At 35.9% G+C, this 17,604-nt stretch overlaps 1 protein-coding gene across 4 annotated transcripts in view; it reads right to left on the bottom strand.

Annotated features, from left to right (window-relative positions):
• The window catches only part of arhgap29a (Rho GTPase activating protein 29a), a 49,722-nt gene that overhangs the window by 4,851 nt on the left and 27,267 nt on the right, over positions 1-17,604 (bottom strand). For 2 of the 4 annotated variants that reach the window (XM_088926675.1, XM_088926676.1), the window contains exons 3-16: positions 17,254-17,397; positions 12,199-12,295; positions 11,733-11,805; positions 11,099-11,159; positions 10,415-10,552; positions 10,006-10,070; positions 9,628-9,738; positions 9,464-9,544; positions 8,916-9,089; positions 6,394-6,531; positions 5,953-6,143; positions 3,929-4,101; positions 1,558-1,686; positions 253-351 (exon numbers count right to left, since the gene is read on the bottom strand). In XM_088926675.1, coding sequence (XP_088782801.1) covers positions 253-351; positions 1,558-1,686; positions 3,929-4,101; positions 5,953-6,143; positions 6,394-6,531; positions 8,916-9,089; positions 9,464-9,544; positions 9,628-9,738; positions 10,006-10,070; positions 10,415-10,552; positions 11,099-11,159; positions 11,733-11,805; positions 12,199-12,295; positions 17,254-17,397 — 1,674 coding nt within the window. Of the gene's footprint in view, positions 1-252; positions 352-1,557; positions 1,687-3,928; positions 4,102-5,952; positions 6,144-6,393; positions 6,532-8,915; positions 9,090-9,463; positions 9,545-9,627; positions 9,739-10,005; positions 10,071-10,414; positions 10,553-11,098; positions 11,160-11,732; positions 11,806-12,198; positions 12,296-13,405; positions 13,777-17,253; positions 17,398-17,604 lie in introns of those variants that run through there. The other 2 variants (XM_088926677.1, XM_088926678.1) reach the window with 1 other exon arrangement.

Raw genomic sequence — 17,604 nt, 5'->3', positions numbered from 1 at the left:
GTTTTCTCTGAAAACTTTCATGCACAGCAATTCTTTTAATTTTCTTGCCCTGTGATTTTGACTCGGAAAGCACGAATGCTGTTAATGGCTACTAATGGATTGGTCTGTGGAATATTAAGCCAGGAATAAAACATGAGAACTGTTTGTTGAAACCACAACAAAGAAACATCTGTTAAGTCAAAAGTAAAAAAACAGTTGCGTGCAACTCAATGAGTCATTTTTGATAATAATTAAAGAAACAGTCTGACTCACCATTGTCAGAAGGGGAAGGTGGTTCTCTTTCATCAAGATCATCTGCAGAAGACATGGTGCCTGTAGAAGGAGTTCTGGGAAGCCTTCTTTTAAAATCACCTGAAAAAAGTGAAGCTCGCTTAAAAGTCAATCTAGCCGTTTTTGAAAAACAGCTCTCGGTTAAGGTCAGCTGTGAACTGTACTTCCAGAGTCCCATTTTAAGACCGTTTCTCAACTGAGGGAGACTGTAACTGATGAGGTATATAAGGAGGAGTAGCAAAGCTCAATCTATTGTACCTATTACAATGCATTGTGGGAGACTAACACCTTCATTTAACAATTAACTCCCTCAGCCATTGGCAAGGTTATAACAGTGGTGACAAAAACTCCATCTGTCCCAGTGCAAATTCCTAACATATTTGTTAACATGTAATACACAAAATGGCAATTAGCAGTCTATAGATTTGTTTCTAACTACTGGACAGAATTCAATTATAATTAAATCAAGTAAAAAAAGAAAACATTGAACACTCTCTCACATGCAGGGAATCTTTAAAATGCTAATCTTACTCAGGTATAAATGTTAAGCTATTTTCTAAAAGAAAGCATTAGAAAACTCAAGTTTCTTTCTGTCCATTGAAGATGTTGACATTTGGCTACTTCAAATTGTTGTTTATATATTTAAACCTGTAACATGCTAGTTACGTTAGCAAGAAAAAGTCACATTCTGTACTACTAGAGTTGAACAAAGAAGAAATCGATCTCTTTAAAAGTAAATCAGAAGGATGTATGAATCATTGTACACTGAAATCTGCAGTCTGCATAAATGCGTACTTTGGGGTAAACCACTACAACATCTTTTTAATGACCCTGATGTATTACTTTATATATTATAAATTAATTTAAGTAGGTAGCTGAGTCAGCAGTCTCCACAGCCGAAATGTTGTGCTTCTTTCCTTCTCCTTTAAGCGTGGAATAAACCTTTACTTGTTCCTTCAATTAATTTAATATACTATTCATACAACTTAAAGAAATTGTACTTTTGCTTAAATTTCGCATAATATTTACAAAAGAGACAAAGCCGGGGATCTCCAGTCTGTCTGAGGAGCGATGATTATGAACTTCTGTTTATCAAAAAGTGAAGATAACCCCAAGCCAGCCTCAAAGAAATGCGAATTAATGTATATAGAGAGAGACATGCAGCAGAGGTCTGATCAATGTGCACAAAACAGCATACTTCACGCTGATTTTGACATGAAAAGTGCAGTTTTGGGGTAAAAACCTTTGGGAAACAAATGATCTAGACCGATGATGACAAAGCTGTACCTGGGCTGGCGGTAGGAGAGTCCATGGAACGGGACTCGCTGCTGCCTCCAGCACTCTCTGAGTCGCTGCACATCCCCCCGCCCTGGCTGCCTGTTGCCCAGGCTCGGAACGGGCCTTGGCATCTCAGCGCTGTCAGACAGGGACAGAGATCCCGCTTATTCCTCTTCAAAAAGCTCCAAAATTGCAGTTGTCCGAAGAGACAAAACAGTATGGCGGGGAAGCAGAGTTTAAAAAAACTCCAGACAGTTCTAAGACTATTCTTAAGAATTAATGGATCTTTATTTCAAAATGAAGGTCTGTTTAAGTGAAAATACATGAACAAACTCTTTTTTTTTGTCAAATGAAAAAATGAAATTAACCAGTAAAGTGGGTCTCTACTATAAATAAAGTGCTTTAGGTTACCTTAGAATGATATATAGTGCTATATCAATACAATTTAACAAAAAAAATGTTTGAATTTTAATAATTAATGGGGTTTTAGTGTCTGCTTAGGTCGAAATATACATTAACAAAGCTTGCAGAATATGGAAATTTAATTTCAATCCAAAATAAAAACATCTTAATTTGTGTTATGGATAGCTGATGTCCTAGTTAATATCTATGTAGTTCAGCGTCCACTTGTTTCCAATATTACTCAAGATTACAATCTGGAACCCAAATTAGTAATTTCCTTCTTAACAGAAATGTTAACATGCTGTACAGTTTCCAGTTCAAAATAAGCAACTTGTTTATCAAAAATTAATAATTGTGCTAATTTAAGGTGCTAAAGCAGATAAGTGATTTGAACTAGAAATTCATTTCTAAACTTATTAATATAAATTTCATGCAAGAAAATTATCTGGGACAAGTTTAAGATTAAGATAATAATTATTCTAGAACTAGCAAATAAAAGGGTTATCAAAAGACTAACAATAGATTAAAGCATAATTAAAATAAGATAAAAATCATCCAAGCTTCGAGGATCAACAAATAAAACAGAATCCAATTAATAAAAAGTTCACTTTTTTGGTAATAGTTTTCAACTTATAAAGTCTCACCACTGTTATCTTTACCATCTCTATTATTCATTATGGGTCAGAAATAAAAGGATTAACAAGCTTAAAAACAAAAGCATTTATTTCAACACATGCTCCATTAAAGGCTGATGTCTGGACAAGAAAAAAATCATTACAAACTTAAATTGAATTTTCTACCTTATTCACTGCCTAAATGGGTCATTATCATGTTTTCAAAATGAGGCTATAGGCTATAGCTATGTGAAAGACAATTGCTTGATTTCAATGCTTACTGATTACTTTAGCTTGGTGTGAATAGAATGCCAAACAGCTGTAAGTCAGAGCTGCCGTTAAAATACCTCCCACCCCCAAATGTAAATGTGTCTGCTCTAGGAATTTAGTCTATAGACCGTCTCTGATAGACCTCATTAGGCTATTGTGTACCACAGAAAGTGTAACAGGTAGTGAATACCAGGTCTGCCCATAAGCACGTAAAAGCTGAGGAATTTAAAAGTATTTCTTACGCCACAAAAATGTAACAAGTTAGATACATATTGTAAGTTATGTTAATGTTAATGTACAAATCTGTTAAATAATGATTCATTGAATTACAAAAAAAGTGAACAAAGCACACATAATCCATACTTTCAATATTTTAAAATACAAACATGATTTTCTTTTCAAAGAAATCATTCAGAAGATGTAAAATCTATACTTACATAAACAACAAAGCTTTATAAAAAGCAAATAACATGTTTAGCAAACTGCCCAATAACCACCTTTGCAAAAAGAGTACACTAAACTTGGCAATAATGTTGTTACTGAAGATTATTCTTCCTTAAAATGCCTTAGTATTCCCTTTATACAACTATTAAATGGCTGTTAAAAAGAAGAAAAATACCTTTGTAAGGTTTCAGACAAAATACACAATTAAGCGCTTCTTTTGCTTTCCATTGAAAATGCTTTGACCTATAAGTGATTTTCTCACAAAGGGAAGCACCCTTTAAAAGCTTATTTACTGGAGTAAATGCATGGCAATTTAAGGGTGTAAATCAGATCACCCTTAATGCACTCTAAATGCCAAGTGCTCTAAAGGAGACCAACAGCATTACAAAGCACATGACACACCTTCCACTGTGAATTTGCTCTTCTTCCATCTGGATGACACCTCTGTGCCCCCAAAGTCTTTTTAGGAGTTTGTTTCTCCCCTCTGCAATTTCACTTCTGAAATGTATTTTTATTTAGGTCTTTTTTTTAAAAAATTACATAGCACATATTCTTGAAATATTGTTTTTCCTGCCCGCTTTCTTGGTGAGGGTGATGTTTTGTTGAACTTTGCTGCCACACAAATATACAAAGTTTCAACAGACTTATACCTTGGATATCTGTGCTGCTGTTTGATCTCTTTTCTCCTATCTTTCCTGCTCGCGTATGGATTGGACTTTCGACTTCATCAGCACTCTGAAAATCTCCAGAGGTCACTGACATCTGTGACAGGTTTCCATGTGAAGAATGTGCACTGTTCACTGATCTTTTCCCAAAAGGTAGCCTGCAGGGATAAGACAGAAAGGTAAGGATAACAAACCTCCAATTTCTGACTTGCTGAGGACCAATTTCTACCAATTATTGGGTAAAACCAATGTTTTATTTTCATGGAGGCTCTCCATTTTATTCTCATCCCGAGCCTTACTTCTGGAAATTCACTGAAAATGCCAACGATGCTCAAAAAGCTGATGACAACAATGGTGAACAACAAAACTTTTTGCATGTAATCATTTCATTTGAAAACATAACTCATAACAACAATAATTTAAAAATCTGTTATAGCACTCATAAGCATGTACTGTGGGAATGCAGCTATATCCATGCAAACTGAACAAACAGAATTTCTTTTTAAGGGTAGTATGAAACACTGCCATTACACTGTATTAGAACACAACGATTTTATTAATGATTAATAAAAACATTAAAAAACGAATATTCTAAAAACTGCTCCAGAATATAGTTACTGCGACTGAAACTGCGCAGTGCTTAGCGAGATGAAACTTCCTTGCAGTTTTCAGAAAAAAATCTAAGCACTTCTGTCAAAATCAAAATGTCAGTGGGCGTAGCTGTAGCACAGATGGAGCAATAAAAACAAAGCCTCGGGCTTGAGCTCTCTGCTCTCACCACAGATATTTCCTGAGGAAGGCCTGCTGGTGCGCACGCGATTGTTACTTTTTCTTTTAGCAATTCCTACACTCAGCACCCTGTGACAGATAAGCAAATACGCGTCGGCCTTTATACTGCTCCTTAAGTAAGTGCTACGTTTTTATTACTCCTGCAAGAGAAGCCATCGTTTTTGTCTTTAAAGACAGCTCCTACTCTGTGAAAAACACAGATCTAAGAATACGCCCAATCTGTTTTTCAACATCTGTTACAAACCACAGCAAGATTAAAATAGAGTACGTAATAATATAGTACTTAATAAAAAGAACTCAGAAAGAATAAGTTATGAATCAAAAATGGAAAACGCAGAGCTTGAAGAGGCTACAAATGGAAAAAGACAGGTGTTTATTTTGAGACACCGTTTTATATCTTCTACATAATGTGATGAAGCAATAGAAAAGGTATGGAAAAATGTTAGTATACGTAGGTGAATGTTAACATTGTACAAAACCTCTTATTAAAATATTACTTTGGCCACCACATTACCAAAAAAAAAAGATATTGCTGCTCTGCAAATCAGTCCAAAGACAAGCTATCAGATTCATTTCCCACACTGAATACCTGAAGGAGCTGAACCTTCCATACAGCCAATACTCAGATGAGGCTTCTTTAAAACTATGGTTGAATGAGATTAGTGGACTAATTAGCTACAAACTACAGATTTATCTTAGTCAGCTATAAACATCAGCATAACTTTAAGATATGTATTCAAAGAAATACATTAATGATATATAGCATACCTACAAATAATAAGTCTGAACTATTTCCTAAATACTACTTACAAGGAAGATGGAAATTTGCTGAACAAAACATATCTAACATAGAATAAGTAGTTCAGGTGGGTAGCTGCATCAGCATGCGTAGGCTGCAAAGGAACAAGTAATAGGTTTATTCCATGCTGGAAAAAAAGAAGAAAGAAAACACAACATTTCTTCAGGTGTGAGAGTCACAGAGTCAGGGTGTGGGTCAGGCTCACACCTGAAGAAGGCTCCACGGCCAAAACGTTGCGTTTTCTTTCTTCTTTTTTTTAGCATGGGATAAACCTATTACTTGTTCCTTTGTAGCATAGAATAAACCTACAACAACTTCTGACTTCAAGGTTATACTGGTGTTTGAAGAAATTGAAGTTCAGGTAAAACACTGGTGTTAGTTAAGGTGTAAAGAAAGTTTGTAAAACTGAAATATTTCTCACCCCCCACTCTGTGTCTCTTGTGTCTCAAAAGAGAAGGAATCTAGAGTGGCTTCATCTTTGGGAAGGCTCTTGACAAACTCCGAGTAGCGCTGGCCAGGCTCATAAAGTTTGGCACTCTCACATAGAGACTGGTAGTTCACTGGGAGAGAAACCACTTGAGCATGTTGCATCTGAAACCAGTTGACTGTCACCTGGAAAAGTGGAAAAGTGAAAAGTCAAAAACAATCAGAAATGCAATGATTATTTTCCTTTGGTCCCCTTTCAAAATCTACACTGTTTTCACCAAGAGCTTTTATTGGCACTAAATGCAACAATTGTCTGTATATCCCACGGAGCAGCAAGTTGATATCAACAAAATAAAATTAATAGCATTTGTCAGTCTAAATATCTCAAAATAAATGTTCTATGACAAAGACACACACAGAAAAGGTTGTATCATACCGCTTTCAAAGTCAAATCACACTGAAACACCAATTCACGAATTTGTGTCAGTATTTCACTTTTGGCATTTTCCAGATCCATCTTCTTCTCACAGACATCTGCTTTGCAGGCCTTGTATAGATCGCTGGCTTCTTCTGCCTAAAATGAGACACAATTACAACCTTAGAACTCTTATCACACATTGGAAAAAACAGTGGAAAAAAATGAAAAATGGGATTTGAGAGACAAAAGTCCTTTTGAGAACTGTAACTAAAGATGAATTAGCATGAAATTCCAGGTGCATATTCTTTATTTTGAGCTACAAATACATCAAATTTTAAAGACTTGTAGGACACCAATACAGAATTTCCATATACTGTGTACAACTAGAACATCTGTTAAAAATATTTCATACACCTCTATGGCAATCGGCATTTTATGAACCATCCTTTGGCTCCAATAACCTTAAGGAGATGCTTCCTGCTATTTATAAGATTATTAAACATTTTCATGGAGACAGTCAACTGCTCCTCCATTTCTCAATCTCCTACTGGTTGCATTCTTCAGTTCATATCATAGACTTTCAACAAGAGACCAAGAAGACTAATCAAGAGAGATGTGTGCTCTCTTAGTCATTTGGCTACTTTGTTTGATGAAGACATTGTACTGATATCCTGCACTCACTTCCATTCTGGACAAAGCTTGAGCTTCAGGGAGAAAAGTGTTTGGAACACTGCCACAGGCATCAATTTCACAAGGTCTATCTTGAATTGTAGTCTGAGAGACACTGTTTCCGGATGATGCTGTAGTTTTTGGAAGAGTTCCAGTTATAGCTCCTGGCTATGAGTTAGCCTCCCAAACCACTTTTCTGAGTGCACATTTCAACACAACTTGTTTGCGTTTAAATTTCTTACAACTTTCCTCGCATTTGGTTTTATCGTCTGGGTGAGGGATACTACAGTCAAAACTGGCATATTTATGGGGTTTTAGAACTAGCTCTAGAGTTCTTGAGGTGAATAATCACATAATTTAGTTCTTTGAACAATATCAGACTTTGTCCATGATGATGTTATGCTGAATGTTAAGCCACCTTTTAATAGCAATCAATGTGACTTCAAGAAACACCTATAAGCTTTCTGGGGCTATGTATTGATGATTTACTATATGATGACTAAATTATATTTACAGGTATAATTGTGAAAATTTTACATATAGATACATGAAAATATTTTCATGCTACTGATATATTTAATAGTACTTTTTATACATTTATACATTTAAATCAAATTATTAAAATCCTGATGTACACCTGTATTTCCAGTTCTTTAAAAGTATAAATAATCTCAGTCTACAGTAGCTTTGATTCTCTATCACAGATATTCTATGCTTGTCATATCATCTGCAAAATGTAGCACTAGAAACAACTTCTGCCAAATAATTAAAAAAAGTAAAAAATGGGTAACCAGGAAGAAGTTACATACTAAAACATTTCAAATTGAATTGAGCATTTTCCAAAAACAGAACAAGAGAAAAGAATTTCCCCACCCTTCAGAATTCCCACCTGCCTCTCACCACATTGTCACCACACCAAGTTTCTTACTAGCTGGACAGCTACAAAAGAAGTGCCGTGCGATAAGGACTTGAACATGTCAGCAACAGCACTACAAGACTCCTAGTTTATTCTCTAACTTCTTTCTGACCATCTACTTTCCAATGGAGCAGAGGCACTGTGGCTATGGATCTGCGCCTGTGGCTAGAAGGTTGCCAGTTCAAATCCCACGGACAGCCAAGGAATCCTACTCTGTTGGGCCCCTGAGCAAGGCCCTTAACCCCAGCTGCTCCAGGTGCACTGTATAAATGGCTGACCCTGCGCTCTGACCCCAGACTTCTCTCTCCCCGTTTGTGTGCCATGGAGAGCAAACTGGGGTATGCGAAAAGACAAATTCCTAATGCAAGAAACTGTATTTGGCTAATAAAGTGATATCATCTTAGTTAGGCTCCACTTCAGTGCTTTAACGCAATCCAAAACTAATTTCTCCTTTATTAACTAAGGCCATTCTGAAGGACACATTCGGCATGCTTTTTAAGCAAGAAACTGCATTTCCAGAATCCTAAACAGATCACAAAACTGGGAACTGACACAAAAAAATAAACAGTCCCATCATGAAAATAAATTAAGTTTGTATGGAAAAGCTAAATTAAAACAAAAGTAATGTCAAATCCCTGTCACTTGACCAAATTCTTTGTGTATTCATACAGGTAATTACAGGTGTCTATATTCTTGCCTAAAACCCAAACTGAATTGTCCAACCGAGTTAACTGCACACCATGAGCAACAGCAAGCAAGGCACTAATGCTTTAGGTTTTCAAAGCTGGAATTGCCATGCCTATGAATTTATTATATTTAAGGTTTAAAATAACTAAAATAAATATTTTACAGAGCGAAAAGACAAATTAAACAGCCACCTTGGACAAAGTGAGCACTGTGCTGTACTGTGCAGTTCTCCAGTTTCAGGGGTTTCATAATGAAAGGCCATCCATACCTTCTGCATGGCCTCCTCCTCCAGTCTCCTCCTCTTCTCCAGCTGTTTCCCTCCCCCAGGCATGCTCAGCTGCTCCTCCTCCACCCTGCCAGTGGAAAACTTGGCTCTCTCATACTCCTCCTGGCGCTGAACGTACAGCAGCTTGGCCTTTTTCAAAGCAGTACGTGCTTCTTGCTGTGGCAAAAGAAAACGCACATAATTCATCTACAAAAAAAGCAAATGTATTTTTTTTTCACTTAAGCATTATCTTAACTTATTCCCTCTGGTGTTTAAATCCACGTCTTTGTATACTTTTTTAAAGTGCTGTACAAGATCAAGGTTGGAACAAGAAGAATAATTATAAAAGGTTACCTCCGCCTTACACAATCTTTAAGAATTCACAGCTCAAATACAACAGGATAAAGAAATCTAAAACATAAGTAGCTAAAAACCTAGAAATCTCAGTCTAATTGCACGCTCTCTGGTTGGGCTACTCTCTATTTTATGGTGAGGCAGCCACTATTCAGTAAATAAATCACAGAGAAACGGAAATAATTAAGAAAACAAACCATTTTCTTTTGTTCCCTTTGCCACTGGTCCTTGATGTCTTTCCTTAGTTTATCAAGTTCATTCTTCCTTGCCAGAAGGGGCTACAACAAGAAAAATACATTTGTTAAGATAAAAATGACGCTTGCTTGAACAAACAATAAAACCAGTGTGTTGTCGTTCTTACCTGAATAAATTTGTTTGTCTGCAGAGCTACTGCTGTTTGAAGCATAACTTGACTATATTCAATGTCATTTTGAAACGCAGAAACATAGATTTCCCGGAATGGCATGTATTCCTGTTATAGAACACAGTATATACAAAAAGTTATTAGAAAGGTTTTACACATGGAATTCTAATAACCTTACCAATATAGACAAATTGTACAAAAAGAGTCTTTTCTCCTAAAAATGTTCTAATTCAATTAATTTGATTTAGTATACAACTTTATTAAGTAGCTGTTAAGATACAAAAATCTCATTAAACTGAAATGGCTTGCAAAACAGATTAGAGAGTTTCTAGAAAATGCTCATTATAAAATAAATTCTTGACGTAAAACCTTTACCTGTTGACTTGCCAGGTTTTTTGCAGATTCAGCCATTTTTGCAAAGCTTTTTGCACATTCAATATCTGTACACAGGGTGATCCATCAGCAAATGTTTTGGCGACAGAAAAACAAAACAAATTATCATTCAACGAACCACAAGACAAATAAAAGTCTGTCTTGTTATTCCTTAGGCTTAGAGTCACAGTGTACGGTATATGAGGAGTTCTGGGTGCACAGCCAAAATGTTAAAAAACATTATGTAACTGTTCAGGGCAAAGACATCTTTGTAGCAACTGTGTTAATTGCCACAATAGCACAATTACTCATTTAGAAAAGACATTGTTGATGGCCTACGCATCAAAAGCCGTGAACCACATCTGAAATCTGCCATGACAAATTGGATCAGACAGCAAAACAAGTCACTCACCCAAGCTGAGCCGTTTTTCCACCCAAGCCAAAACATCTTTGGTATACTTGGACCAAGCCTTAGCATACAGAAGTGCTGACTCGATCCCGCTGTCATTTTTGAGCAGCATGTGATCGACCTCCTTGGCGCGCAGGGGCCCTGTGAAGATATTGGAAAAGGAATGGGGTTTCAACATGTTGGCAATCTGACTGACAGGCGTACCTTAGCCCAGCTCTGGAGAGAAAAGCTCTTCTGACCTTGAGGTATATCTTAATTCCAGTTGATGCTAAGCAGAAACGACGGCGCTTTTTATATAGCAGTGAGAGAAGCTAGATTGAGTTGATCACTAAATCAGAAAACCTATATCTTCAAATTCTATAACTTCAGTGTTTAAAAAATGGAGACCTTTTTATCTCGTCACACACACAGTATTGGTCACCTGTATGACTGATGTATATGATTTATTGTATGTATATATTGTATGTATTATATCAATAATAATTCATAACAAAAAACAAGAAAATGTAAACAATTTAGGGAATAAACATTTCACTGAGGCTAAAGAACAAAAATCTCAAAGCAACTCATCACTGAATGATAGCTGTAAACTGCCCAGTGGAGTAGAGAGAAAGAAAAAATAAATGAGGAAAATTTGCTAGAAAGATGATAAATTCAGTTTATAACGCTGAGGTCATAAGGTCTTACCCTGTAGATCATCTTTTTCAGGAACTAATCCTCCACACTCAACTGACAGGTTTTCAAAAGACTTTTGAATTTGAAAGAAAAAAAAACAGAAAGAAACCACCATGTAATAAAGAGAATCCCTCAGACACAAGAAAAATAGAATAATTACTACAAATAATAATTAAAAGATGAATTACACACACGCAAACAACATCATTTCTCTCTATTCATAAGTAAACAAAACAAACAATCATATCAAATGTTAACCAAGAAAATTTAGATGTAAAATTGTTATGTAATGTGGTGATCAATTTAAATGAACCTGAACTGGTGCATCCCTAGCTTCTTGCCAAAACATTTTAGAATCCATACTTCATTAAAATAGAAAACAGAACAACACTGGATTTAATTATTATTTTTATCACAATATTATCTCAGCAACAATTAAAGAACCACCTAGTTTCTAAGACTAGAGCAGTGTATAACTGACCACAACTTACGTAAATGTGATTACACTATAATGGTACACAGTATGTCCTCAAACTCAGCATATGTCATGATAATCTTTCATTTTCTTTAATTGCAAGTCATTGAGCCTAATTCACACAATAAAAATGTATACAAGTGAACACATCTCTCACAAATGAGAGATTACCTGACTTCTTTGAGTCTGGGGAGCCCCCAACGCTGAACCACTGTCTACATCTCCCATAAGGAAGTCAGACACTCTGAAGGAATAATAAACCAACTACATCAACATACATTTATACTGCAATCATTTATAGTGCTCACAATAGATTCATCACAATGATACTTAATATTTATAGTAAAAATTCTATGTAAGAGTAACTCAGGGGTATGAAGTGGCATAAAAATGTTATCCAGCTATTGTTTTTACTTATCGTAGCTAAAGAACGACACTATGTCTTTGGTAAATTTTTAAATTTTAAATTTTAAAAAATGTTTTTAAGAATCTGAACTTGTTGTACCACAGGAACATTGAAAATAATGGCTTTTATAATCCCAACATTAGCTAATAGTGAAAGATTGATCTATTGGATTCTGGTCACATATTATAATGCATTCTGTGATTGACAAAAAAAAAATTCAAACCTACTTACACATTGCCAAATGTAAATGCTAAAGTGTCAATAGAGGAGTATATCTCGCCAAACAGCTCTCGCTTCTTGTCTTCATTTACTTCCTTGAAGTTCACACCTGTTTCAAAGTGATAAATTACTTAAGACTGATTTATATATACCAGCATTGTGGAGTACAATTATGCTTTTCATGAAGGAAAAAATACTTTAGAAACATGACAGCAATAAGCATTTGGTAAACACATTTTTCATAAAGTGGTAAACCATATTCCTGAAATCATACCAAAAGACAAAAAAAGCAAGTCAATAAAACATTTTACATTGTTCAAGTTTACCAAAGTGATTTGCTTTCCTATATACCCATTATGCAAAAACCAAAAAAAGTAAATCACATAACAGGCCACCATTTCTGTACAAGGCTTCGTTTTGTTGGGAATGTTAGAAAGCTTCTATCTACAAAGCTCTTGCAATAGCGTCACTTTCCATCTGTGGCTGTGATCTTGTAAGACATCAATTTCCCGCTGAAAGTGTAAACATCCTAATGAGCAGAAAAAAAACAATATAAATAAGCTACAATCAGAGTCCTCAACAAACTTCCTTTCTATCTGAAACAACTGAGGAGAAAAACGGAACATTCTGATTGTTACCAAGAATGCAAAGGTTATAACGAAGTCTGACGCCATTCGCCTTCCAAATATACAACATCCTTTTGATTCAACAAACAGCACATTAAAAACCAGTCTCGTTCAACTATCATGAAACAGTTCAGAGTTAATATAATATCTTTAAAAAATGCTTACTCTTTCCCACATGACCAATAAAAAAGAAACACCCCCTTTGTTTCTGCTCTGTTCAAAATGCACAAATTGCACAAATCAGAACCTGCCCAGCTGATAAAAAAGTTCCTGATTCATTTTGGACCAGCCACTAAACAAGCATATTGCAAAGTTCATACCGGGACATTTCCCATAGGTATTAAACTTGTGAAAAAAGCAATTCTCAAGTTTCAAAATTTCAGAAAATAAATATTTAGAGGAAATATTTTTGTGAAATGGCACACATGCAGTATGAGTAGCACTTTCTAAGGAACTTGACAATGCCTGATCACAGCCAGAAAAATTGCTACTTAACCAATCATTTCCTGTCTGAGTATTGCAGTCACAGGAAATACTATCTCACGGTTTGCAGTCAGAAATTGAAAAACACATTAGCAACCACTTTTACTTACCTATTCTTAAATGTACCGTGCAACTTTTTCAACAAGAAACAAATAAGCACAGTGTGGTAAGCAAGCCATATTCGAGCTTGAGAAATTCAGTTCTGTGAGTCTCTTTGTATTCAGGCAGCTCAGGAGACCATTTTATTTAGACTTTTCCTGTTCCAGGAAGGCTAGAACTAAAAACATCTTGTGACAGGGTTTTCGTTGCCTCTTAATCCATCTTTTGCAGAAGAAACAAAAAAAGGCTTCATGTAGATTTCGGTATTTCATATATTAGTTAAAACTAAAATTGTAACTCCAGTTCATCATGAAAATTTCAACAACAATTTCTACCACACTGATCAAGTGCCTCCACTCCTTTTAAATGAGTGCAGTTTGCACTGGGAAGAAATGCTGTGGTACTGCAGTTGTGACGTCTTCCCCAGGACATCCTGAAGTTCACATCATGTCTACCCACAACAATGGTGCGTCAAACTGCTCATTTTCCAAATAAAGTAACTGCATCACCTTGAAAAACTGCATTGTCTTTTTAGAACAACAAACTGGAGCACGTCATGGAGAATGCACGTTTGTAGGATTTGAATGTTGTGCATATTTGTACAATAATAATGTAGCATAAACAAGCAATGATATTTTTTAAAAAGTAAAGTCAATTTTTAAAAAATCATGTAATCAGTACAAGTCAGGGTTAGGGTGACAAAACCCAATCATCACCTCGGAACAATCACAGCATAAGTGACAAAGGTCATTTTGCATTTACTATAGGTGGCACACAATCCCCAGTTATTTTTTTGTACAGTATATATATTATATACAAAAACAAACCTTAGACGTGTTTAAAACAATAAAATAAAAACAAAATCATTCACCAACAATGCAATTACAAGCGCACGTCTTAATTGAAACAAAATCAGCTACATCATACAGTTTCATGAATCTGAATGGCTGATTTACCCTTTCTCTGTCCAAATGTCAAAATACCAACAAAAGCCCAATTATTGAAACAGTGAAAACATAATTCTATAACCAAACCCTAAAAAACAGGTTATTGGGTCAGTGAATTTTTTCAGAGTTTTTATTATAGAAGAATAAGGCACACCCAGGTCGAGAAACAGCAAATTCTTTTACCAGTATATACTTTTGCCACCTTCAAGGTTAGTTGTTACCATGCCTTTGGAAACAATATACTGTACTGGAGAAAGGGTTTATGATGGTTTACTGTCCTTGATCAATCTCTAATACCTTAGCTGTGTTCTAGTCTACTGAAAGCATTCACCAAAGAGCAAGTAAACCACCAGAAATGAAATTACCTTTTACCTCAGATATGATTAATTTGACATCTAGTAGCTACTTCCAAGTCAATATGCTTCAAAGAAAAGATGCAGCTATAAACTGGAGCATAGATTAGCACACATTGACAAACATGTTGTGATACAGGCTGATACTTTAGCAAGCATTACTCACTTCACATTGCAGAAAGGCAGCATACTTTGAATTTATACAAAATAACATTCCTTCTAAATACATATATATGCCAAAATATGTTTTAAATCTCAAGCAATCCTAAGGGATTTTGCATTTTAAACACCAGTCACCGGGGAGTGCGAGACTTTTCAGGGAGATGTTCAAATGCTGACAAGGTTTGTGGGTTATGACACAAGCATCATTTAAATGAAAATGGCATCACATTTTCTAGAAAAGAATAATTTACACTGTCAAATTCCTATTCCGGAAATTCCAGTAACGTCCGAAAAGCATAATTTATAGATGTACATAGTGGTTTTCTCCAGCCTGTTGCAATACAAACCATAATTTTGATGGACTGTTTTCAGAAACCAACAAGGAACACTTTGGGATTATTTTTAAGGAAGTAACCAAAGTGAGTGGAATAAATACCTTCAGCCTATTTTTAAAAATGCAGCCCAAGGACTGCATTATGCATTGCTGGAATTCAGTTCAGACCTTTCAAGCACTGTCAGGAATATAAGAAAAAACTCAAAAATTGAACCAAAAAATCTCAATTGCTAAATTTCATGACCTTCCTAAATGGCATTTTTTCCAGAACGGCTTTGACTGTGACAAGAATAATATGCAGGAACCTAGTGTTTACAGTGACCCAAATTGTACAGTGAGCTTTGGCCCCCTTGTGGAAAGGAATGTCTCTTCCCTTAACTGCTTTCAGATGTTCAAAGAATACTGAATACACATGGGCTTACAGTATGTGGAAAAGAGTTACTGATACAGATTGAATGGTATAAAAAGCATTGACAAGACTTCGGAAGAGACTGCTCTACAGTGAACAAACCCCAAACATTTCGACCTACTAGCTTTAGGTCTATTCATTCTTGAGGTTGGGAAATATAATTTGCAGCAATGTGAATCTCTCTTGCAGGTTAAAGTTCAACAAAATTAATTTTATCTGAAGTCCATATTGCACAACAATAGGGTTTGCACATTCAGCGTTTTCTTATTTGATATTTGATGAAAAATGTACTTTGACAATATACATGTGGAAAGAGCTAGGTTTTTTTTTAATGAATTAGTCACATCGTGAAGGGGTCATTTATTGGGATTGGATAAACAAAGTAAATTTTACCACCAGGAAGAATGTTTTTTTTTTATAGAGGTAGGTGCCTCCACAGTCCGGAGGCCAAACATGCTAAAAATCATTGGGATGTTAAAAATCAAGTGTGTGGATGAATTCTAAATGTGTGTGTTCTGAATTATGGCAGCAAGAGGAATTTTACTGAAAATGTTGTTCTTCATTAAATGACAAAACAGTGCAAGTGGCTGCACGTTAATGTAGGCTAAATCTGCAGCAAAATTGTGGTGGTTTGGAATGCAAATCACACTGAAGTAAAGTTATATTTTGAAATTCTTGTACAGGGGCCAGGCAAATTACACTACCCACAAGGTCATATTTCTGGCACAAAAACTTGCACGTTAGGATTCTTCTGCTGGATTCACTAAGAACATCATAATGTTATTTACCTTCAGTGGCCTGTATCAGCCGTAACTTTACAGCCGTAAAAATTCTCAATTACAAAACGTGCTGTACTGTATGGGGGGAAAAAAAGGAGAAACACAAGATGAAGTGTGGTGTTTTTATGAAACCAAAGAATTTTCACAACACACGTTTGGGGAATGCTAAGTGACCATTCCAGAATGAGAAGATAGTTTTATATGTGATGACATACATAGCCTAACTTTTCATAATATCGGTAGCATGTGACAGTACCACACTGCTCTTTACAGTAACCCAAGAAACCTTAGCCACTGATGGATAAACATTGTAAGGCTATCTCCATCTCAGAACTACTACTGGTGAGAGAATTTCAGTGTCAGATAAACTGAATAGAGACATTATGAGAAGACCTCAATGCTACAGTCCAAAATAAATTGCTTAGAAAAGGGTCAATTTGATTGACACAACCAAATAATTCATTGTTTGATTTTCAGACTTAACCAATAGCAAGACAGGAGGAAGACTTATAAAATGTATAGTTACACATAAGTATCCACTTTATTAAAACATTGACCCCAAAGTAACCCTGTACACAGTTCATTTCCTGCTTTTACCACACACAAACCCAGCATGAAGAACTGGGTTTTTATTTCAGTATTGGTCAGTGCTTTGAAATACTGACTCAATATCAGCTGTAGCATAATGCACGAAGTGATGACCAGTGAAAAACACTGCACAGAAAACTAAAATCAGCAGAGGATGAAAACGAGCACAGGCACAGTTCTAATTGCAAACGAGTGCTGTAATAATCGGTGTAGTGCTCAAGGGGGAAGAAATGCAGTTCTCTTTAAACCCAGGTCATTAATTCCAATGTGATGGCTCAGTTTCTCACCTTTGATTTTGGCAATGACTGTCCCAGCTGCACTGAGAATATCCACAGAGTTGAGGGTCTGGTGTTTACCAATGACAGCTTTCAGGACGCGTAGCAGTTCTCCCAGCCTCTCGTGGACCACTTGATGTAAACAGTCTTGATTTTCTGTAAATGACAAAACCACAGCTGCTGAAGGTTGCTCAACCTGCTCTAGTTCAGAGCTTCCCTACGTCACGTGAGCAGATGAAGTTCTCCTTTACCAGAAGCAGCAAAACCAGCTACAAATACAGAGGCCTTGGAAGTGAACAATTTTGTAGCTCTTCTGCTGTTATCAAGAGGCAAAGAACATAAACAAGGAGTCACTTTTCCTCA

Source organism: Atractosteus spatula, chromosome 11 (genome assembly GCF_055471065.1).
Source record: "Atractosteus spatula isolate fAtrSpa1 chromosome 11, fAtrSpa1.hap1, whole genome shotgun sequence".
NCBI classification, from domain to species: Eukaryota; Metazoa; Chordata; class Actinopteri; order Semionotiformes; family Lepisosteidae; genus Atractosteus; species Atractosteus spatula.
Note: the sequence above shows the minus strand (reverse complement) of the source record. Positions and strands in the feature narration are given on the sequence as shown.